Here is a 23,880-nt window from a genome sequence, read left to right as displayed (position 1 = left end):
AATTGGAGGTGTACAAGTGGATGTATTTCAAGGCCTACCTTAAAAGTCTGTGCCTCTTTGCTTGACATCATGGGAAAATCTAAAGAAATCAGGCAAGACCTCCACAAGTCTGGTTCATCCTTGGGAGTCATTTCCAAATGCCTGAAGGTACCACGTTCATCTGTACAAACAATAGTACGCAAGTATAAACACCATGGGACCACGCAGCCATCATACCGCTCAGGAAGGAGATGCGTTATGTCTCCTAGAGATGAACGTTCTTTTGTGCGAAAAGTGCAAAACAATCCCAGAACAACAGCAAAGGACCTTGTGAAGATGGAGGAAACAGGTACAAAAGTATCTATTTCCACAGTAAAACGAGTCATATATCGACATAACCTTAAAGGCCACTCAGCAAGGAAGAAGCCACTGCTCCAAACCCGCCATAAAAAAAGTTTACGGTTTGCAACTGCACATGGGGACAAAGATCGTACATTTTGGAGAAATGTCCTCTGGTCTGATGAAACAAAAATAGAACTGTTTGGCCATAATGACCATCGTTATGTTTGGAGGCGGGCGAGGCTTGGGGGAGGCTTGCAAGCCAAAGAACACCATCCCAACCGTGAAGCACGGGGGTGGCAGCATCATGTTGTGGGGGTGTTTTGCTGCAGGAGGGACTGGTGCACTACAAAATAGATGGCATCTTGATGTAGGATAATTATGTGGATATATTGAAGCAACATCTCAAGACATCAGTCAGGAAGTTAAAGCTTGGTCGCAAATGGGTCTTCCAAATGGAGAATGACCCCAAGCATACTTCCGAAGTTGTGGAAAATGGCTTAAGCACAACAAAGTCAAGGTATTGGAGTGGCCATCACAAAGCCCTGACCTCAAACCTATAGAAAGTATGTGGGCAGAACTGAAAAAGCGTGTGCGAGCAAGGAGGCCTACAAACCTGACTCAGTTACACCAACTCTGTCAGGAGGAATGGGCCAATATTCACCCAACTTATTGTGGGAAGCTTGTGGAAGGCTACCCAAAACGTTTAACCCAAGTTAAACTATTTAAATTACCAAATACTAATTGAGTTTATGCACATTTCTGACCCACTGGGGATGTGATGAAATAAATAAAATCTGAAATAAATAATTCTATCTACTATTATTCTGACATTTCACATTCTTAAAATAAAGGTGTGATTTATAACTGACCCAAGACAGGGAATTTTTACTAGGATTAAATGTCAGGAATTGTGAAAAACTTGAGTTTAAATGTATTTGGCTAAGGTGTATGTAAACTTCCGACTTCAACTGTATCTGTTTTAGAAAATAAGTAAAACATATAACTATTGGTACTGTTACACATTTATGGCAGTGTATTATGTTTTTCTGTGGAATACTTTCCTTTATTATTTAGCATTTTCACAGAAGACAGTTATTTCAGTTTCAGAATTGTTTTTCTTTAGTTTACGTTGCCTCAAAAAGCTAATTTATTACAAGGCTCAGTTGAACAGTGAAAGATTGAGATGGCAGCATTGCAAAAGCTTTAATTTGGTTGCTTGCCGCGCTTTGTAATGCAGCCTGTGTCTGTCTGTTCGTTCTGTGGGTTCCTCTGCTTGGTCCACATCATAAGGTACCGTCGCGCTGTGCTGATATAGTAATAAAAAGCGTGACCGCCCGCGTGTCATCCCCATACTCCTCGCTCATCTGTCAACCGCGCTCCACCGGCCGCCTCCTCAAATATATGCAAAGGAGATGGATACGGCCTTTCACAGACGCAGTCTCCCAATTTCTGTCTCTTTCTCATACACACACACACACTCTTTCTCTTCCACCCCACCTTGGAGTTCCCCAGTTTGCCATTTTCGCAGATGATCTAAAACCAATTACGTCGATTGAGGCGTGAAGTCGTTTACAATTATGACAAGAAAGCGGTGTTCGGTGAGTTACGAAGACGAGTGGAAAACAAAACAAAACCGGGAGCGGGGCGCTAAAAGCGAGCACGTAGGAGAGAAAAGTTTTCTCCCTGATTTATTCCTCTTTATTCCTCTTTCGCGGCTGGGTTATGAATCTTGGATGATGCTTCCGAGAGCAGCACTCCAGATAATGTTAGCCAATTTAAAAAGAGCAGATTTGTGTAGTCTATCAGGGCTGACTTTTTTTTTTGTCCCCCCCGCCCGGCTAGTGAGAAATTGGTTGTTATCATAGATCACAAATACTGCTCAAACCTCTTATGAAAGATGAATTAATTTCACTAATGGTTTAATGCAGAGATCTCATGAGTAAGTCAGGCGCGCGATAACCCCTGCCTCGTCCCCGCTTCTTCCATGGTGATTTATGCTGTCTTTTAGTAGATGAAACCGCCTGGATTTGCCATCCATCTGCAGCCTTAAGGAATCCTATTAACATGGGATCTGGGACAAGAAGGACCGCCACAGACCCCGCAATGTGGTTCCAACTGGGTTCTGCAGGGTACCGCTCTGGGTCTGAGTGTTGTGGAACCAAATCCTAAGACATGCATACACACATGGACCGTGATAAACAAGAAAAAAGGCCTCGCCAAGAGCTTAGAGTATGTGAGTTACAGAGAGCATGGGTTAAGACACGTTATCTTCCATTGGAATCTATACGATTGACATTTTTTTACATCCCGTAGAGAGGTGATGCAGCAGACAGTTTAGGCGGCTCGTCGGAGACGTAACACCTCTCTTTCTCCACTTGAGCGTTACCTTTACAGTCCACCATTAATAAACTGTCACTCTTAGAGGGCCTGATGACATCATGGTAGGAGGGGCTTGGTCTTGGGTTGGTCAGTGTGGGTGGGTGTGTCGGACCTTGTGTCACACACATACCCTCCCTTGCTGTCCCATGTAGACCTCCATGTCTCCAATTGGGGTGAACAGGACCCTACTGTGACCCCAAGTCCCTTAGGTTGAGTCTGCTGAAATCACAACCCCTCCCTCCCTGTATGCAAAACACACTGCCTTCATACTCCCCAGACGGTGAGTTATGGCTTCAAGTGGAGGAGAAAGGAGAGGGGGGGGGACATTAATTGAAAAGCTGAATAAGAAGGAACTGGACAAAATAACAGGCACATTTCTTTTGAAATATCGATGTGATGGATTTGGCGAGCTGTCATTTCTTGGGTCATCATCAAACCTTTCAACTTGCCCAAGTATGTATGTATGTATGCATGCATGTATGCTTGTATGTATGTATGTATGTATGTATGTATGTATGTATGTATGTATGTATGTATGTATGTATGTATGTATGTATGTATGTATGTATGTATGTATGTATGTATGTATGTATGTATGCTTACCCCCAAAAATGCCATCATAAGGATTTGTCATTTGCTTATATAAAGAAAGTACACGACCGAGACCTTAGGGTCCCCTTCCCATTGGACGGAAGTGATCATTGTCCATATAATTTGTATTTCTTGTTCTCTACCACACATCTGCTTTTAAAAGCATTGGTTGTAGACTACAGTCAGACACCCTTTTAGTGCCTTTGGTAAACTTATATTATGGTTATGCGGCAGCCATGGAATTCCAGTTTTCATGGCAAGTCACCGTCCCTTTAAATGGGAAAGTGGTATTGTTTCTGTCCATGGTCCAGAGACAATCCAAGACTTAGTTGCTAGGATCCATTTTGAGAGAAATAGGTGGGCTAGCAAAATCCAGCTAGATTTGTCCCATTGGCTACCTATCCCTTTCCCAAGCCCCTGTACGTCCTCCCCTCAGTCTCCACTGTCTCTATAAAGGGCTTGTCCTTCCCTTCACCCTCTACACAACACTGGTTTGGGACATTTTAATCAGAGACCCCCCCCCTCCTCAATCCCACCACACAAGTGTACACACACACACACAGTCTTGTTTTACTAACCTTGTGGGGACACAGTTGATTCCCATACAAAATTTCCCTTACCTTTAACCCCTAACCTTAATTCTAACACTAATTCTAACCCGAAAAGCTTTTTTCCTTGTGGGGACTTCTGGTCCCCACAAGTGTAGTTAAACATGTCCACACACACACTCTGGTCCAGTCCTATATAGGAGGATTCAGCACCCGATCTAAGTTTATACAAGGTGGAATCGAGCACGTTGTTTATCTTTCCAGTCCTGTAAAACTCACCCTAGTCCTAAAGACCCCCCTTTCTTATTGGATGGGATCCCCGTCTGGGGGGGGGTTCTCAGCTGAGATATAGGAAAGGTCAACAAATAAATAAAAAAAAGGACTGGGGAGATGGGAGTGTGTGTGCCACCGTGACACGCGTGACATTTGATAGTGGAACTGAAAACTTCCAATGGACGCAAGTGGGGAGTTTATGGTGCCGCTTCCTGTAACGGGGAATCCATTTGATGGCCCCATAGCCCGCTCTCCACTACTCGCATCTCCGTCCCGTATCGGCTGGGAGCCTGGCTGTCATGGCTGACCCACTCTACAGCCGTTCATCACTGTCACAGTCTGGGGACCCATCACTGGCCATGGAAGGTCAGCCTCAATCTTTTACTGCCTTCACCCTCAGCCTGTGTCACCCCCCCCCAACTTGTCTTACCTAGAGCAATAGGGCATGTACATTTTAATCACTAGGACCCAGGTGTTTTCCTGGCCCTGTAACACATACTGTAGGCATTTAGGCAGACATTACACTCTTGTATTTGATTGAGTACATGGCAGTTGGTTGTCACTCTGTCTGTGAATTTCCCAGGCCCTTGTGACAACACTGTGTGTTGATGAATGGAGGGGTATGCGTGCAGCGTGACGTGGGGCGTGTGTGTGCGTGCGTGGTGCCATAACCAAACAAGGCGACAAGGGTCAATCAGTCATATGAGGAGGAAACGGGGCAATCTGAGGTTGCACGACAGGAAGTGATGGATTTAAATGTTATGATTGTAGTTAATGGATCTTTAAATGACATTTTAGATGAAATGTATTTCGTGCCGAGTTAAGAGTGCAGGTTTGGAGCCCACCCTCTCCTTCTTCCTCCTCTTCCTCATTTTCCTCATCCTCTCTTTATTAAAGTCATTACAATGTTGTCACACATCACACGTCACATATATACACTAAACATGAATCTCCCTCAGGAAGTCGGGTTAATATATGATGCATAAAAACCTCTTCTTACCACCTAAATGTCAATGTGATTTCTGAATCAATATCCTTAAAACATCTGTGTTTGTTTTGTTGAAGGTAGAAGTACTTCCTCATCTATTTTATTTTCGACGACAACGTCGTGTAAACTATTCGTTATATTATTTGTCTTTTTAAAATGATCACAAAAATATTTGAGTGCAATCCATTCATGGAAAAACGATTTTGATTTACCTCAAACACACTCGTGCGCGCACGCACACACAATATTGGACAGTGGGGTGTAATTGGGCCCATACATTCTGCCAGGCGGTATAGATTAATTCAAGTATGCTAATGTAATTCAATTTGATACAGTTAATCTTGTACTAATGCAGATTGAAGGATGTGAGATGCAATCAAATACCTCTCAGGCCTTTAAATTTGCATCTAAGTTTTTAAATAAAATGAGTCAATTTGTAATTATGTGACCTGGGCCATAATTAGTTTATTCATCACCACGGTTAACTCCCCATTAGGACGCTCAGAAAGCCCCTGGATTATTTCATTATTTATGTGTTCAAAATTAGGACGGTTGCAGCGTCAATTCTTCTCTCGTTCAATAACGAGCTTCATGGTAAATCATATGCTGTGTGAGAGCTGGGACTACTGTCCGGGTAATTCACTCAGTTAGTAGCACTATGGGCTGAGGCTATAGGAGGTTGACCAGGTGACTTTAGGTCAGGCCGCTAGAACACTTTGGAAGTTGATACTGTTTTCCCATTGTCATGACAGTGCTGGTCCTCTGAAGCTCAGTTGGTAGAGCATGGTACTTGCAACCACGGTATAGTGGGCTAAATTCCCATGACCACCTATACATAAACAATGTATGCACGCACGACTGTAAGTCGTTTAGGATCAAAGTGTCTGCTAAATGGCTTATGTTATATATTATGAGGCTCAGGTTGGACAAATATGTAAATACAGAGAAAATGGATATGCTGTATAGTAATGATTAGAATCATACTGAAATGATAAAAACTCTCTTCTGAGAGTTTATCTTTGCGTTGTTATAGCCCACACTTCCTATGTATGCCAGTTGAGATTGTTGGTGCACTGCAGTAAATTCCAATCCCATGCTATCAATGCTAACGTTCAGTCTGCATGTGTATCCTCCCTATGTTGCAGTGCAAGTGGTCCAGAAAAGGCTTTATCAGGACTCGATGGGCTCTGGCTGACTGGTGAGTTCCTAGCACATCTCATGTTACATCTCACGCTACGCTTAGGATCAAATTGAATATTAGCTTTTCATCCAGGTGCATTTCAGCGTCACGTCCAACTGTGACTACCCGTAAAGCCGAGCAGTATCACTCGCAGTACCTGTCACTTTGGCTTTACCCCTCTATCCATAGGGTATATCCCATGGGGCTTTGCAGGTCTGTTCTTCATAGACAGAGGAGAGGTAGAGTCAGTCTTCCCTAGAGAGAGAGACTTTACTTCGCTCCCTCTCCCAACCGACAGCGAGCTAGGAACGGCCCAGGATTGGATTAGGCATAATCACGTTAGTCAGCAGTTGCATATGACAGACGACAGAAAACATTACATACAATTGAACCTGTGCGAGATGAATACAAGCGTTTGGGGAGGGATGGCGGGCGGGGGTCGTAATCTAATAGAAGGATGACATGAGAACAAAAGGGCTGAAACGGTAACATTCTAAATGAGGCAGGCATGACTCGAGACAGGGACTTGGAGGAAGAGACCGAGAGGGACAGGAATGAGGGGGACATTTTGCGTATTTATTTAGAAGTTTGTCAACAGCATAAACGTCTTGAGGTGAGACGTTCTGAGAAAAACAGTTACAGAGATTGATTTAGTCGATCAATGAGACGGGCTTAGCAACAGTAGCACTACCAGGAGGAAAGTGGACATGTCAGTCTGCCTGTAGTGCAGCGAGACATTCACCTCACCGCTCCATTCACACAACCATACCAGTGGTCCACAGGCCAAGAGGTCAGTCATGTAGATCAGGGGTCTCAAACTGAAATTACCTGGGGTCCAACTAACATAAGTCTCTCTCTGTCCCCTCTCAGTGCTTTTGACCTGGTCAACATCCACTTGTTCCACGATGCCTCCAACATACTGGCCTGGGAGAAGAGCCCCTCAGTCTACTCCGGGACGAGACAGAAGGCCCTGGGCTTCGTCTTAGATAGGTGACTGGCACGCTCCTCCTTATTCTCGCCATCTCATCTCTGCAACTATTTTCTCTGTCCCTTCTCCATCTAGCCTCTCACCGTTATTTCCATCTCTCCACCCACTACTCTTTCCGTCTCTCATCTCCCTATATTCCCTCCACCTCTTCTCTCCATCTTTCCTCTCAGTATCCTCTCCATCTCTGCGTTCACCATTCTCTCCATATCGCCTCTCACCGTCCTCTCCATCCCTCCTTTCCATTCGACCCCGAGCAACACGCTCACCTGTCTACCAGCAGAGAATCCTTCACCCTGCCCCCAAAGACCCCACGAAGAAAACATGAGAGCCGTTCCCGCTAATGTGATTTATGTGACGTCCGTTTACGGTGGGGAAGGAGGATGTAATGTTCTAGTGGCCCTTTGCTCTTTACCTGGTCATGCTAACACCAAATAAAAGCTACATGGCAGCCCTGCATTACGTAACCCCCCCCCCCCCACACCACCATTTGAAATGGAGTCTGAATGAACAGCATCTTTCATCTCCTTCCACTTTGAATAACTGCGTGCATATGGCCGCCATGTATTATCAAGGGTTTTGACACCTCGTGAATTAGCGTTTTATGTAGTGTTTTATGTATTTCCAAGATCATATTTTCCCCCTCCTTCATGCTTTCGTTTGATGAAAGAATGCTTTGCGTTTAATGGACAGGGAAGTGGGGGGGTGTTTTGGGAAAATGGTTAGCTTTAAAAAATAAAAAATATGAACCATAATTTACCTGGATTTATGGGCATAATGAAGTAACTTGTTGCTTACATTGAGGGTTTTGACCGTATTTTCCACGCTTTCGTCATGTTCTTGAAGTTGATTTATTTGTAAAAGTCGCCTCGTAAATACGGCTAAATGGCGCGTTTTTCTGGTGGCGAGTGAATAGCACTGGGCTGGTGAGTGGCAGTTTCCACGCTCCCCTCTAAGTCCCCTTGTGCTCAGAAGGTATCCTTCACTGTTAATTCCTGGGATCGGGAGGTGGGAGGAGTAACCTAAGGGGTATGGGAGGTGTAGACCTATGTTCTGACTAGGCTGGTATCCCATGCAGGGGGTGAAGGGGGGCATCGCGCCTCAATCGCTCACTTTGGGGAAACACTTGGGCACAGATCCGGCCTGCCTGAGAGTGAAAAAGCTGGCTGGGCAGGGGGGGGGCACACAAAAGACCCTGGGCTCTGTTAGGGGCAGTGCATAATGGGCTGCTCCTTTCACAGGAGCTGCTAACCTTTTGGCAGCCACCAGCGAACTCCATTCTCCTCCGCCGATCGGGGAGGACAATGTGCCCAGGCCGGCTTTGAATGAAGCGCTACCTCCAACAGTGTTCCCATTCAGCGGCCGGTTGGGAACCGTCATTTTGGCCATTGTCCTAACTCTGACTCCTACCCCAGAAAGAGAGCAGGAAAAGGGAGAGGGTGAATATCTATAGCCAAAGCCTCCTCTCTCCCCCTTCTCTCTCTTTCTGAGCTCTAATCTCTCATTGTGGGGAGGGGGTAAGGAGGGGAAGTGGACACCACCAGCTGAGATCCAGAGGGGCTGCTGGTGCAGGAGCCTGGTCAGCGAGACAGTCTAGGGAACGAGCTCCGTGGCTGGGCCCAACCTCAGCCCCTTCCCTTATCTAGCGCCCTGGCTAATAATGCAGCTTACGGCCCATTGAGAACACATCTGATAAGCCCCTTCCTCTGTGGCCCTTTTAACTGCTAAGCAGTGTTTATTTCCAAAGCGCTTCAAGGCCTCCGGGGAACAATGCTGAGAAGGAACAGCGTTTAGCCAGCCAAACCTCTCCATTGAGTCACATCAAAAATGCACTTCTCCGGTCTCTGGCTGATGTGTGGCCGGGCAGCTTCATGAGAGAAGGGAAAGTCCTGTTTGAAATGTATACCCTCCTTGCCTGTTTTTATTCCCCCATGCCTTCCCCTTTGAAAACTGAGATATGAGCCTCAAACGGCATCTAAAGTTATTAACCCTTTCATTAATATTTGCCTTGACGCTTGGCGTCATTGCCTCATTACATAAGACATTTGTTTTCGTGTAGTGTGGGAATATACAAAAATGATGCTGTGTTCTTAATATCGGAAATATACATTCGATATATGATCCTGAAATTGGTTTGGGAATTGTGTTTTTGATAAAACCACTGCAGATATCAATGCTTCCTTATGAGACTCTTACAGACCCTTTTTCCTGTAAGGAAGCATTGATATATACGACTCTGTATCTAGTAAAATGCCCTCTAATTTGCTTAGTTCCACCAAGGACTGGTGATGTAAGGAGGACACCGAGTCTGTGCTAATTCAGGGCCCTGGCCAAGAGGATGGGAAAGCAGGCTGCCAAGAACCATGTGAAATGATAGCTATGAGATAAAATCAACACAATTTTTTTCTTTAGCTAAAAATCTTTTGTTTATTGGAGTTGTGTTCCTTTTTATTCTCTCCCTTTGAGTGGCTGGTCCGGTTCAGGAGAGAACAGTTTTACATTACATCCGTGAAATCTTGGTATAAAGACCACCTTTGTCCCCCGCCATTATTTTCACACAAATATAGTCCATTGTCACACAGCTGAAGTTAATTTGATCAACATTGGAGACATTTAACTGTTTTGTTCGCTGAAAAGGCTCGTTTCATGCTCATTTTCGAGGCATTGAAAAGCAATGATTGGCAAAAAAATGATGTTGCCGTTAACAATTCAGGACAATTAGTTTCCCAGGGGGAAGCAGTGGGCCGTACTGGCCGCCACACAGCAATTCATTGTCATTTTATGGACGGTCATCAGTCAACTGTCAGAGCATCTCAAAGAGCCCTCCAATCTAAATGTTTCCTTTAAGGCTTTTCCCAGAACAACAGGCTGAAAGAGAAGAGAAAGGAGAGCCTGTTTCCAGGCAATAGACATGTTCAGCTGGAAGAAGGACTGAATAATTGCAGAGAGATCCTCCATAAAAGCCAGATAAATTGATTAGACAGGGTAGTAGTAGTGTGGTGCGCGTACGTGTTTATACAAAATGTATAAATTAGTGTTTTAGTGGAGGTGTGGTGAATGTGATAGTAGAATATATATATTCTTTAAAAGCATCGGATTGACTCAATGTGTGTGCTTATGCTTATTTGGGTTTGCATGCAGGCTCCTGCTATGACCTGTGTGTTTGTGTGGCACAGGGAATACTGTGGTTGCTGCCTTACGTCATTCAGTAGTAGGGTTGCAACATTTCAAGAATTTTCAATACATTTTTCCCAAATCCCAGTTGGCGGATTACCTTAAATCAGGAGGGAATAAGCAGGAACCAGGATTTCTGCAAAGCTACGGAATTGATTGAAGGTTCCTGGAACTTTGCAACACGATTCATTAGAGACTGAAGGAGAGCATAGGCTTTAGGTGGCTAGTTGTGTTTAGGGGCTAGTGGACAGTGCTAGCTCAGCTAGGGACCAAATACAGTATAGCCCTTTATGGGGGTAGTGGTGTGGAGAGGGGTGTCAGTGTGTGACTGTGAACTGCCTCCTCACCCTGGGAGGCCTGGGAGCAGCAGGGGGTTAATCCCTCCCCAGTCACTCTACTGTATAGAATCAGTTCATTAGCAAGTAGCCACCATTCACTATTAGCTCTGCAGCCATGGGGATTGAAGAACCGTAAATGAGTATATTGTACTGTATATTGTCTACAACCGTTTGACCTAGTTATGTATCTGCAGAATAGAGATCTGATGAAATTAGTCAATATGATAGGTTCACAAGGCTGTAAGATGTGGCTCCCATGCATGTTGGATTTGGCAGATGGGTGTTACTGCTGAGAAGAGGTTGGACAGGCTTGTAATCGCCACCTATACCAGTCGACCCAACACCACCAGATCCAGTGGCTGACATCCTTCCTCCCTGGGATCGTTTGCGTCCCTATTAGAAATGCTGTGGGATTTGACCAGTCATTGCATTTGACGTTGTTGGGTTGGTTTATCCTCTAACCTCTGTGTGACCGCGACACCCCACAAGCACCCTTTTGGCATGACTCAACTGGGAGAGCTGGGTTGGGTGGAAGAAGGGGTTCTGGGTGGGGTGGGGGTGCTGGTAGCGGGTGGCCAACCCTGGGTGTCACAGGTCACATCAGGGATCCTCCCCTGGCCCATTGAGCCAGACGTCAAGAAGCACATTCTTCACAATGTTAACATTCTCCAAAATTCTCAACATCACACTCCCAATGGATGACTCCGCATTGGCTTTTGTAGTGTGCCGCCGAGTTGAATTTGAATGAATCATTCATTTTTGATAGGCTAACGTAACGTTACTTGATGAGGCGTGTTAGCGTTACTTGACGAAGGCGTGTTAGCGTTAGCTAGCAGTAAATGCTTTTGTCTTGAAGCTAAAATGTAACGAGTGTACGGAAGAGAAGAAAATAAACCCTTTAATTGTCTGCACATGATTGTGAATTGTTGAATAATACAAGCGTGTAATATGGTTAAGACGAAAAGTTTCTTGCATAGTTGAACAGTTTTTTTGGTAAGCACGCTTACTGGCTGTACTATAGGCTAACGTGACTGGGATATTTAAGCTGCAGTGCAAGAATGTCTGTTGCCAAGCCCACAAATTCTCTCTCGGCACATGACAGTCCGTTGCTAATGTAAACTGGAAAGTTTATGTCCATATTATGTCAGTTGAAATCTCGTCGCGGTGCTTCTGCTGCAACTCTCTTCAATCTGAATAAGCCCTAAGCCATTTATGTGTGTGTGTGAGCAGTGAATGTGTCAGGAATGTGCTCCCTGTGCTTTGTGCGGCTGCAGTAGGGGGCCTGGGAGCAGAGTTGGGAGGCCATGTTATAAATTAGCGACTGACCCTGTCTTTGTGTGGCCCCAGGAAGGCCTGACTGATAGCCCCCCCTCATTGAGAACGGCCCCTGTAAAGAGCCTCTTTCAGAGGTGTCACCGTGCGATGAATTGGCCGGGGGAAGCATGTTTATAGACTGTGTAAAGAACTGCGTCTTTGTGTGGAAATATCGCTGACACTGTTACAGTTTGCTTGAATGAACTGTGATGACGCGACTAATGGGGCCCCCGCTGGGGGGCCTGCAGGGGGCCCTCAGGACCCCCCACCACAGCCCCATTCACACCCAGTCCGCTGTGGCTAATGTCAATTCTTCGGGACGCCATAAAGGCCAAGCAAAAGTCAACTTTCACACCAGCGGGTCACCACAAGTGCTTTAGGAAATGACAATGTAAACAGAGCGTTACCTTCTGACCTGCGGCTGATACCTTAGCCCTACAGACAGAACATCCAGGGCTACGGCATTAGACATGGCTATTAGAGGGATGAAGCTGGGAACAGGCTCGCCCCAGCACTGGGCCCTGGGGAAACGCACACGCTCTCCAGGGAGAGTGGCATGGTCTGAATCGTCCCTTTGTTTTCTCTCTTGTCCCTTTCGCCTCTCCTCGCTCTCTCTCTGCTCACTCCCTCCACACTCACCCTCTCCTCTATTTTATCCCCGTCCCCCGTCCCCTCCTCTCTTCACTCTCATTCTCCCCTCTCTCTGTTCTCCCTATCTCTCCTCTATGCAAATGTACTCCATTCACTTTTTGGAGTGAGCTCATTTCTTTTTTAAGAATAAAGCCACCTTAAAGCTGTCTGTCTACAAATGTTCGTAATGCTTCATGTCGGCAAGCCTCCGTTGTACGAGTTACATGCTGAGCATACACAGATAATATCATTATTTGAATACTATTCTCATCCTAATCGTCACTATAACCTTTTACTTTTATTAGGCCGATATTTATTTTTACAGAGAACTTGGTCCATTTAACCCCGGGACACTGTGAGTCGTGGGTTTGCAAACACATCGATTTAAGGGACCCGAGGAATGTGTTGAAGTGGCCGTTCCATTGGCCACTTGCACATTTACATTTGAGTCATTTAACAGGTGCTCTCATCCAGAGTGACTTACATGAGCAATTAGGGTTAAGTGCCTTGCTCAAGGGCACATTGGCAGATTTTTCACCTAGTCTGCTCTGGGATTTGAACCAGCGACCTTTCGGTTGCTGGCCCAACACTCTTAACCACTCGGCTACCTGCCGCTAGGCTACAGCAAGTGTGAACTGTCCTTGTATTTGAATAGAGTGCTCTTCCAGTCCCCATGGCTGGGGAAGGTCAGTGATGACATCACCCAGCCTGTGTGTTACCCCCATCCCTTCCCCCACCCCGAGCACCCATGACTGGTAGTCTGAGGTGCAGGTGTCCGCCAGTCTCCCCACAACAAGCAACCCCCCTCCCCTCCTCTTTAGAGAAACACTGGCTGGGCTGTGGTGATGCTTTACGACACAGGTCCAGGAATGGACCCACCACAGAGTGCCTTCTCTTTTTATGGCCTCATAAATATATTGTTATCAGGGGGCCGGGAGAGAGTCCGCCCTCCGCCTGGCGATTTATCCCCCCTCCCCGATTAGCAAGGCGCTAGCATTCTTAATCATTCATTACGCAAGTAGGCTAGCAGCGCTAACTCTGTCGTCTTAATTTCTTATCTCTCCCCTGTAAGAGGGGAGCCTCTTTTTAAGTCAATGATTAGGTATAGGAAGTTAATTATACGTCGCTTAGGTGCGTTTTAAATGCGCTCGGATGCCAGTGCTGCTGTAGATCTGGAAGCATTCCATGAACCTGGTATCTGGACTCCATGAATCCTCCCTACCTCACACAGCTCTATATATTGGATTGAATTAGATACTGTGGGTTACAGGATTTCTCTCTGTGTTACTGTTCAATGATCATGTCCCTATATTTATTTTACCTTTTTATTCCGTGGCTAGATGGTCTATACATCAACACATACTAGGTAGTATTCAAGTGTGGATATTGGGACAGAGTTCATGACTGCTTACATTCCATGCAAAGTTTTGCAGCTTCCCATAGAATGGAGATCATACTGTCCACACAGACTCAATATAATTTGCTCATACACTATTTGGAACAGCATGCTCAAGTCAGCTCAGTCACATTACTAGAACATAATTTGAAACTTTCACAGCTAATTTCACTTTCTACTCGAGATTAACAATATTTGAAAGGCCCCGATTTTACTCAAACCAATTCATGTTAAATGCTTTACAATTCTGTCTGGGATTTTGTCATGTTGAATATTATTCTCCACGGGGTGAAACACTTCTGATCAATGTGCTTGTGCCACCAGGTGGTGCTGTGCACCTCATAAATGAAATGAAATGCCCTAAGGCAGCCAACCTGAGAGGCCCATCAACAGTATAGGCCTACTCCACTTGAAGCAATTCACTGTTGATGACAAATTGTTTTCATCTTTTTCAGGATCACTGACCAGAGGTTTGAAAAGGTGCCATATTTTGTCTTCGGAGACTTCAACTTCAGGTTGGATACAAGGCAGGTTGTTGAGGTAAGCACTGATGCATGTATTGCAAGCATATCGGTTACAGAGTCTACAATGGTTTGTGTGTGTGTTTATGAACATAGTTTGCCAGGGTTTACGGGGGACACCAAACACAAGCCCCTCACAGTTATGGCTCATTATCACCCCTCTACTGTGGCTGGCCCAGCTGTGTTTGCCAACCAACCCTCCAAGTGCATTGTTAGGTTCCCCTCTCTATCTCTTCCTCACTCTCTCCCTCCCCTTCTCTTGGTGCAAATGAGGCTACATTGCAGAGTCAGTGTAGAGTAGTCATTCAGCAATCCTCATCAGGAGATGGGGGGGGGTTGTAGGATAACAAGCCATAAAGTTCCACACAGACTGTGGAGCTCCATGATAACAGAGACTAGACACTTGTGGGGCAAACCCTGCTCTCACCACACAATGGCCCCTCAAATCAGTGGCTCTGTTCAAGGTGTGGGCATTGTTCATTTGGGAGAAGCCCCGCACTCTCAAAAGGGAAGGGGAATAGGAGTGGGGAGGAGGGTGGTGGGCGGTTGTTGAATGGAGGGGTTTTGCTCAAATGGTTCAGGAAAGACTTCATCCTGTGAGGTAAAGTGAGAAGGGCCTTTTGAGTGGGGAATGTGGTTTAACCATCCAACCACTAGGGGAGGAATTAAATAGAATACTTTATTGAGTGCAGCAACCAACTAGTCCTGTGCCAATGGGACTGGGAGAGGTCATGTATTTCCTCCAGAGATTCATTGAATGAGGATGTGGTTTCAAACTGCTGAGTTGTGTATGTGACCATATGATGTACTGTATCTATCACATTGATATATTGCATTTTCTAATTCTCCGGTGGTACATTGAATTCCACAGAAGTAATTGGTGCACATTAGAGCTGCTGATCATGTGAGAATATTATAAGTTGCTTTGGAGATAATACAGTAAGCCAAGGTCCGAAGTCCACAGCAGCCACAGCCTGAGAGGGAGGAGGGAAGAGTAGATGCCTGAAGAATTATCAGAGAACACTGAGACTATTGAGAAAAACTGTTGTGAATCAGTCACTCGACCCAACATCTAGTTTACCTCGAGTGAGGAGTAGGATGTGGTTAGCATGACTGTGATCATGAAATACAAACAGCGCGCATTAGTTTGATATTACAGCTACGGCTGAGACATAGTCATTGTTTAAAAAATAAATAATGGAACCTTTATTTAACTAAGCAAGTCAGTTTAAGAACAAATTCTTATTTACATTGACGGCCTATCTCAGCCAAACACGGACGACGCTGGGCCGATTGTGCGCCACCCTACGGGACTCCCAATCACGGCCGGATGTGATACAGCCTGGATTCGAACCAGGGACTGTAGTGACGCCTCTTGCACTGAGATGCAGTGCCTTAGACCGCTGCACCACTCGGGAGCCCATTGTGACCATAGGTCCACACAAAAAGTGACGTTTTCAACGAAAATCACAAAAGTAGCAATCTTTCCCCATTGAAAGCAGTTCAGCCAAGTCTAAATTCAAGCATCAACGACACACGTAGTTCACTTTTTTTATTATGACTGTCCAAATATTGTGAATGATGTATATTCATATCAGAGGAGCTATAGGAGGATGGGGAGGAGCTATAGGAGGATGGGTTAATTGTAATGGCTGGAATGGAATAGATGGAACAGTATCAATCATCTGGAAACCGCATGTTTGACTCCGTTCCATTTATTTCATTCCAGCAAATACAATGAGCCGGTCCTCCTATAGTTCCTCCCACCAGCCTCCTTTGATTAATGTCATAAACCATGTTTCCATCTGACATTTTTATGCGAGGTAAAGTACGATGAGCTTGATGCTCCTTTCCAATAACTATAGAGGGTCTTATTCTGGTGATATGATTGATGCTTGGCTGCTGTTTGACAATGAAAAAATAATCTTGCTCTTTTGTCCATAATAATCTCATCATATAGGCTAGTCCCGAAATGTATCTGCGAGCTGTTGGCTAGAGCGCACGTGCCAAGACCATAGTGGGTACATTCACTATATAACAAAAAAAATATATATATATCATTTTTTTTATTTATCGATCGGGCCTGCATCCTCCGAAACATGACATGAACATGAACACGGCAAACCGCACTTCTTAACCTCTATGGGCTAGGTCCCACCTACGTAACAGCCACTGGCAGCCTGTGGCGCGATTTTCAAAACCGTAAAAATCCTATTACTTCAATTTCTCAAACATATGACTATTTTACAGCTATTTAAAGACAAGACTCTCGTTAATCTAACCACACTGTCCGATTTCAAAAAGGCTTTACAACGAAAGCAAAACATTAGATTATGTCAGCAGAGTACCAAGCCAGAAATAATCAGACACCCATTTTTCAAGCCAGCATATAATGTCACCAAAACCCAGAAGACAGCTAAATGCAGCACTCACCTTTGATGATCTTCATCAGATGACAACCCTAGGACATTATGTTATACAATACATGCATGTTTTGTTCAATCAAGTTCATATTTATATCAAAAACCAGCTTTTTACATTAGCATGTGACGTTCAGAACTAGCATACCCCCCGCAAACTTCCGGGGAATTCGCTAACATTTTACTAAATTACTCACAATAAACGTTCACAAAAAGCATAACAATTATTTTAAGAATTATAGATACAGACCTCCTCTATGCACTCGATATGTCCGATTTTAAAATAGCTTTTTGGTGAAAGCATATTTTGCAATATTCTAAGTACATAGCCCAGGCATCACGGGCTCGCTATTTAGACACCCGGCAAGTTTAGCACTCACCATAATCATATTTACTATTATAAAGGTTTGATTACCTTTTGTTGTCTTCGTCAGAATGCACACCCAGGACTGCTACTTCAATAACAAATGTTGGTTTGGTCCAAAATAATCCATCGTTATATCCGAATAGCGGCGTTTTGTTCGTGCGTTCCAGACACTATCCGAAATAGTAAAGAAGTGTCGCGCGCATGGCGCAATTCGTGACAATAAAATTCTAAATATTCCATTACCGTACTTCGAAGCATGTCAACCGCTGTTTAAAATCAATTTTTACGCCATTTTTCTCGTAGAAAGCGATAATATTCCGACAGGGAATCTCCTTTTCGGCAAACAGAGGAAAAAATCCCAAAGGCGGGGGCGGTCGGGTCACGCGCATAAGCCCAGTGTCCCTTGATCGGCCACTTGAGAAAGGCGATAATGTGTTTCAGCCTGGGGCTGGAATGACGACATTCTGTTTTTTCCCGGGCTCTGAGCGCCTATGGACGACGTGGGAAGTGTCACGTTAGAGCAGAGATCCTTAGTAAATGATAGAGATGGAAAAGAAGTTCAAGAAATGGTCAGACAGGCCACTTCCTGTAAAGGAATCTCTCAGGTTTTGACCTGCCATTTGAGTTCTGTTATACTCACAGACACCATTCAAACAGTTTTAGAAAATTGAGGGTGTTTTCTATCCATATGTAACAAGTATATGCATATTCTAGTTACTGGGTAGGAGTGGTAACCAGATTAAATCGGGTATGTTTTTTATCCAGCCGTGTCAATACTGCCCCCTAGCCCTAACAGGTTTTAACACCTGCTCGCTTAACCTCTCTGGGGTATGTGGGACGCTTCTCGTTAATCCAACCACATTGTCCGATTTCAAAAAGGCTTTACGGCGAAAGCATAACATTAGATTATGTTAGGACAGCGCCGAGACAAGAAAAACCACACAGCCAATTTCCAAGCAAGGAGAGGCGTCACAAAAACCAGAAATACAGCTAAAATGAATCACTAACCTTTGATGATCTTCATCAGATGGCACTCATAGGACTTCATGTTACACAATACATGTATGTTTTGCTCGATAAAGTTCATATTTATGGTGAATGAGCACATCAATTTACAGAAATACTCATCATAAACGTTGATATAATATTAAACAGTTATTCAAAGAATTATAGATACACTTCTCCTTAATGCAACCGCTGTGTCAGATTTCAAAAAAGCTTTACGGCGAAAGCAAATTTTGCAATCTGAGTACAGCGCTCAGATATCAAAACAAGCCATACAGACACCCGCCATTTTGGAGTCAGCAGAAATTATAAATATGCACTTACCTTTGATGATCTTCATCAGAATGCACTCCCAGGTATCCCAGTTCCACATTAAATGTTTGTTTTTGTTCGATAAAGTCCATAATTTAAGTCCAAATACCTCCTTTTTGTTCGCACGTTTAGTCCACTACTCCAAATGCAGGAAGCAGGCGCAAAATGTCACGACGAAAAGTAAAAAAAACGTATATTTACGTTCGTAGAAACATGTCAAACGATGTATAGCATCAATCTTTAGTATGTTTTTATCATAAAACTTCAGTAATATTCCAACCGGACAATTCCAATGTCTTCAAAAAAGAAAAGGAACACAGCTAACTCTCACGTGAGTGTACGCCACTGAACTCATGTCATTTTCTCACTCATCTACTTCCAGGAGCTCTTATTCTCTCCCTATTCACAGTAGAAGCATGGAACAACGTTCTAAAGACTGTTGACATCTAGTGGAAGCCTTAGGAAGTGCAAAATGAACCCTAAGTCACTGTATACTGTATAGGCAATCACTTGAAAAACTACAAACCTCAGATTTCCACACTTCCTGGTTGGATTTTCCTCAGGTTTTTGCCAGCCATATGAGTTCTGTTATACTCACAGACATCATTCAAACAGTTTTCGAAACTTCAGAGTGTTTTCTATCCAAATAATATGCATATCCTACCTTCTGAGCCCGAGTAGCAGGCAGTTTACTACGGGCACGCCTTTCGTCCGGATGTCAAAATACTGCCCCCTACCCTAGAGAAGTTAACCCAGAAGCCAGCTGCCCCAATGTGTTGGAGGAAACAGTTCAACTGACGACCGGAGTCAGCCTGCAGATGCCCGACCCACCACAAGGAGTCACTAGAGTGCGATAAGCCAAGTAAAGCCCCCCCCTCCCCTAACCCGGACGTCGCTTGGCTAATTGTGCGCCGCACTATGAGATCGAACCCCAGGCTGTAGTGACGCGGCGACACTGCGATGCAGTGCCTTAGAGCGCTGCGCCACTCGGGAAGCCATAACAAACTCTTAGTAGAGTTGAAAATGCAAAGGAAACCAATGGTAATTTAACCGTAAAAGTTATTTTTATGTGCACGTTTTCATCACGTACAGCATGTTATTAGCACACCCTGCACACCGAAATGTATATTTTTAACTAGTATGCAGTAAGTTGATAACGATTTCACCAAAGTATGTTGTATCAGACATTTCAAACAACATTCCCAGCTAATGGTATTTAACTTAAGGGAATGAACAAGATTTAACAATGCAACCGTGAGGCTAATTTTAAGTGTTTAAAAATAAATAAATAATTACATCTATACCCCAGTACGACCTACGTGACCGCAGTGAAATGGGGGGGGGGTGTCTAAAGTACAAAGAGTACCTCAGGAAGTCAGATCTGTGGTCCGTGAAGTCCCTTCTACCACCACTCTCTATTCTCTCTCACACACACACACACACACACACACACACACACACACACGCGCGCACACTTTCTCTCACCTCGCACACACTTACTCACAAGCCCCTCTACTTCCTCTTACTCCTTCCTAAGAGGTCCTCATACTCACCCTTTAATAGGACAACACCAAATGCTGATGACATCATCCAAGGGGCTCGGCTTGTTAAAGAGGCAGCATTCTACACATATAAACCCGTCCAGTGCGGAGCTCACCGGTTTGATTTAATGGTGACCTGTACTATATGTGGTTGTGGAGGGCCCCTGTGATGTCACCAGTAAACAGATGAGTGTAGTCTCCATGTGGCTCTAACTCCCAGCCAGCGGCTATGTCAACCCTATAATGACAATTAATGTCAGCCGGACAATTAGTGGACATTGGGACTATGCTTTACTGTAGATTGGCCCTGGTGGATCGATCGGCCCTGCTTATCTGGAGATTGATTCAGATGTAGGCTCTCTCTCTCTAACACACACGCACACACATATACACTACTTGTCAGAAGTTTTAGAACACCTACTCATACAAGGGTTTTTCTTTATTTTGACTATTTTCAATATTGTAGAATAATAGTGAAGCCAAAAAAGCTATAAAATAACACATATGGAATCATGTAGTAACCAAAAAAGTGTTAAACAAATCATAATATTGTTTATATTTGAGATTCTTCAAATAGCCACCCTTTACCTTGATGATAGTTTTGCACACTCTCGGCATTCTCTCAAGCAGCTTCACCTGGAATGCTTTTCCAACAGTCTTGAAGGAGTTCCCACAAACGCTGAACACTTGTTGGCTGCTTTTCCTTCACTCTGCCGTTCGACTCATCCCAAACCATCTCAATTTGGTTGAGGACCTGGCCTCCACAATCCCCCGACATCTGATGCAGCACTCCATCACTCTCCTTCTTGGTAAAATAGCTCTTACACAGTCTGGAGGTGTGTTGGGTTATTTTCCTGTTGAAAAACAAATGATAGACCCACTAAGCCCAAACCAGATGTGATAGCTTATCGCTGCAGAATACTGTGGTAGCCGTGCTGGTTAAGTGTGCCTTCAATTCTAAATAAATCACAGACAGTGTCACCAGCAAAGCACCATCACACCTCCTCCTCCATGCTTTACGGTGGGTAATACACATGCGGAGATCATCCGTTCACCCACACCGCGTCTCACAAAAACACAGCGGTTGGAACCCAAAACATTTTTGGGGGACTCATCAAACCAAATGACACATTTCCACTGGTCTAATGTCCAATTCATTAGAGGTAACTCTGGGTCTTCCATTCCTGTAGCGGTCCTCATGAGAGCCAATTTCATCAGAGCGCTTGATGGTTTTTGCGACTGCACGTGAAGAAACTTTCACATTTCTTAACATTTTCGGCATTGACTGACCTTCAAGTCTTAAAGTAATGACTGACTGTCGTTTCTCTTTGCTTATTTGAGCTGTTCTTGCCATAATACGGACTTGGACTTTTACCAAATAGGGCTATCTTGGGTATACCCCTCTACCTTGTCACAACACAACTGATTGGCTCAAACACATTAAGAAGGAAAGAAATTCCACAAATTAACTTTTTAGAAGGCACACCTGTTAAGTGAAATGCATTCCAGATGACTACCTCATGAAGCTGGTTGAGAGAATGCCAAAAGTGTGCAAAGCTGTTATCAAGGCAAAGGGTAGCTATTTGAAGAATCTCAAATATAAAGTTTTAGAATACCTACCCAGTCAAGGGTTTTTCTTTATTTTTACTATTTTCTACATTGTAGAATAATAGTGAAGACAAACTATGAAATAACACATATGGAATCATGTAGTAACCAAAAAAGGTGTTATTAAACAAATCAAAATATATTTTATATTTGAGATTCTTCAAAGTAGCCACCCAAGACCTACCTTCAAGTGCAGTCGCAAAAACCATCAAGCACTATGATGAAACTTGCTCTCATGAGGACCGACACAGGAAAGGAAGACCCAGAATTACCTCTGCTGCAGAGGATAAGGTCAGTAGAGTTAACTGCACCTCAAATTGCAGCCCAAATAAATGCTTCACAGAGTTCAAATAACAGACACATCTCAACAGTTCAGAGGAGACTGTGTGATCAGGCCTTCATGGTTGAATTGCTGCAAAGAAACCACTACTGAAGGACACCAATAATAATAAGAGACTTGCTTGGGCCAAGAAACGCGAGAAATGGACATTAGACCGGTGGAAATCTGTCCTTTTGGTCTGATGAGTCCAAATTTGTGATTTTTGGTTCCAAACGCTGTGTCTTTGTGAGACGCAGATATGGTGAACGGATTATCTCTGCATGTGTGGCTCCCACCGTGAAGCATGGAGGAGGTGGTGTGGGGGTGCTTTGCTGGTGACACTGTCAGTGATTTATTTAGAAATCAAGGCACACTTAACCAGCATGGCTACCACAGCATTCTGCAGCGATACGCCATCCCATCTGGTTTGCGCTTAGTGGGAGTATAATTTGTTTTTCAACAGGACAATGACCCAACACACCTCCAGACTGTGTAAGTGCTATTTGACCAAGAAGGAGAGTGATGGAGTGCTGCGTCAGATGACCTGGCCTCCACAATCACCCGACCTCAACCAATTGAGATGGTTTGGGATGAGTTGGACCGCAGAGTGAAGGAAAAGCAGCCAACAAGTGCTCAGCATATGTGGGTGTCATCAAGGCAAAGGGTGGCTACTTTGAAGAATCTCAAATATTAAATATAATTGTTTATTACTTTTTTTGGTTACTATATGATTCCATATGTGCTATTTCATGGTTTTGATGTCTTCAGTATTATTCTACAAGGTAGAAAATAGTAAAAAACAAAGAACAACCCTTGAGTGAATAGGTTTGTCCAGTCTTTTGACTGTTACTGTATTTCTCTCTAGTTGTGATACACTACAGCTACACTGCTTCGCTCTGTCTGAGTGTCATCATGGACACCCGCTGCAGTGAGAATAGCCACCAGAGCCTCCCCTTTACCCATCATGCCCAGGCGGGTGGTTGTGGTGGAGTCTGCTGTGTCTGTGTGTGTGGTGTTCTACACTCCAGGCCCAATGTCCTATACCCCATTGTCCCAGGGTTGGACACAGGTGGTGGATTCCTGTCATGCTTGTGCGGCAGGATCAGTAACCAGAGGCTGTTGCCAGCTCCCCTCCCAACTGGGCTCTCCATTAATTGTGTCCGACAGAGGGAATTGGCTTCAATTGACCCCCATTCACTGGGCCTTTCACCGGGGGACAAAGGACACAGCCAAGTGGAGACTAATGCCGGGGTTGAGCTCCCTGGAGGTGGTCTCCCCAGTGTCATCGCTCTGTCCCTGGTCCTTTTCTCCTGCTCTGACTGGTTAGTAGAGGTGCAGGGAGAGGTGGGCCCAGCCAGGGAGATGTGGAGGAATGAGGCTGCCCAAGCGCTCGTGGGTGGATGGGGCAGTGGGTGCCCATTTTCCAATTGTATGCCATTACACTCTGTTTACTGCTTGAAATCTAACCACTGCATTCTTAATGGTGCACTGGGTTTTATGTTTTATTTTACATTTATTTAACTAGGCAAGTCAGGTAAGGACAAATTCTTATTTACAATGACTGCCTACCCCGTCCAAACCCTAACCCGGACGACGCTGGGCCAATTGTGCGCCGCCCTATGTGACTCCCAATCTCGGCCGGTTGTGATACAGCCTGGAATCGAACCAGG

At 44.5% G+C, this 23,880-nt stretch overlaps 1 protein-coding gene across 2 annotated transcripts in view; it reads left to right on the top strand.

The window, feature by feature from the left end:
- Positions 1 to 23,880, top strand: part of LOC106605012 (inositol polyphosphate-5-phosphatase A) — a 198,892-nt gene that overhangs the window by 127,050 nt on the left and 47,962 nt on the right. For both annotated transcript variants that reach the window (XM_014200229.2, XM_014200220.2), the window contains exons 7-9: positions 6,246 to 6,298; positions 7,151 to 7,270; positions 14,573 to 14,657. In XM_014200229.2, coding sequence (XP_014055704.1) covers positions 6,246 to 6,298; positions 7,151 to 7,270; positions 14,573 to 14,657 — 258 coding nt within the window. The remainder of the gene's footprint in view (positions 1 to 6,245; positions 6,299 to 7,150; positions 7,271 to 14,572; positions 14,658 to 23,880) is intronic.

Source organism: Salmo salar, chromosome ssa01 (genome assembly GCF_905237065.1).
Source record: "Salmo salar chromosome ssa01, Ssal_v3.1, whole genome shotgun sequence".
Taxonomy (NCBI): Eukaryota; Metazoa; Chordata; class Actinopteri; order Salmoniformes; family Salmonidae; genus Salmo; species Salmo salar.
This window is presented reverse-complemented; position numbering and strand designations above follow the sequence as displayed.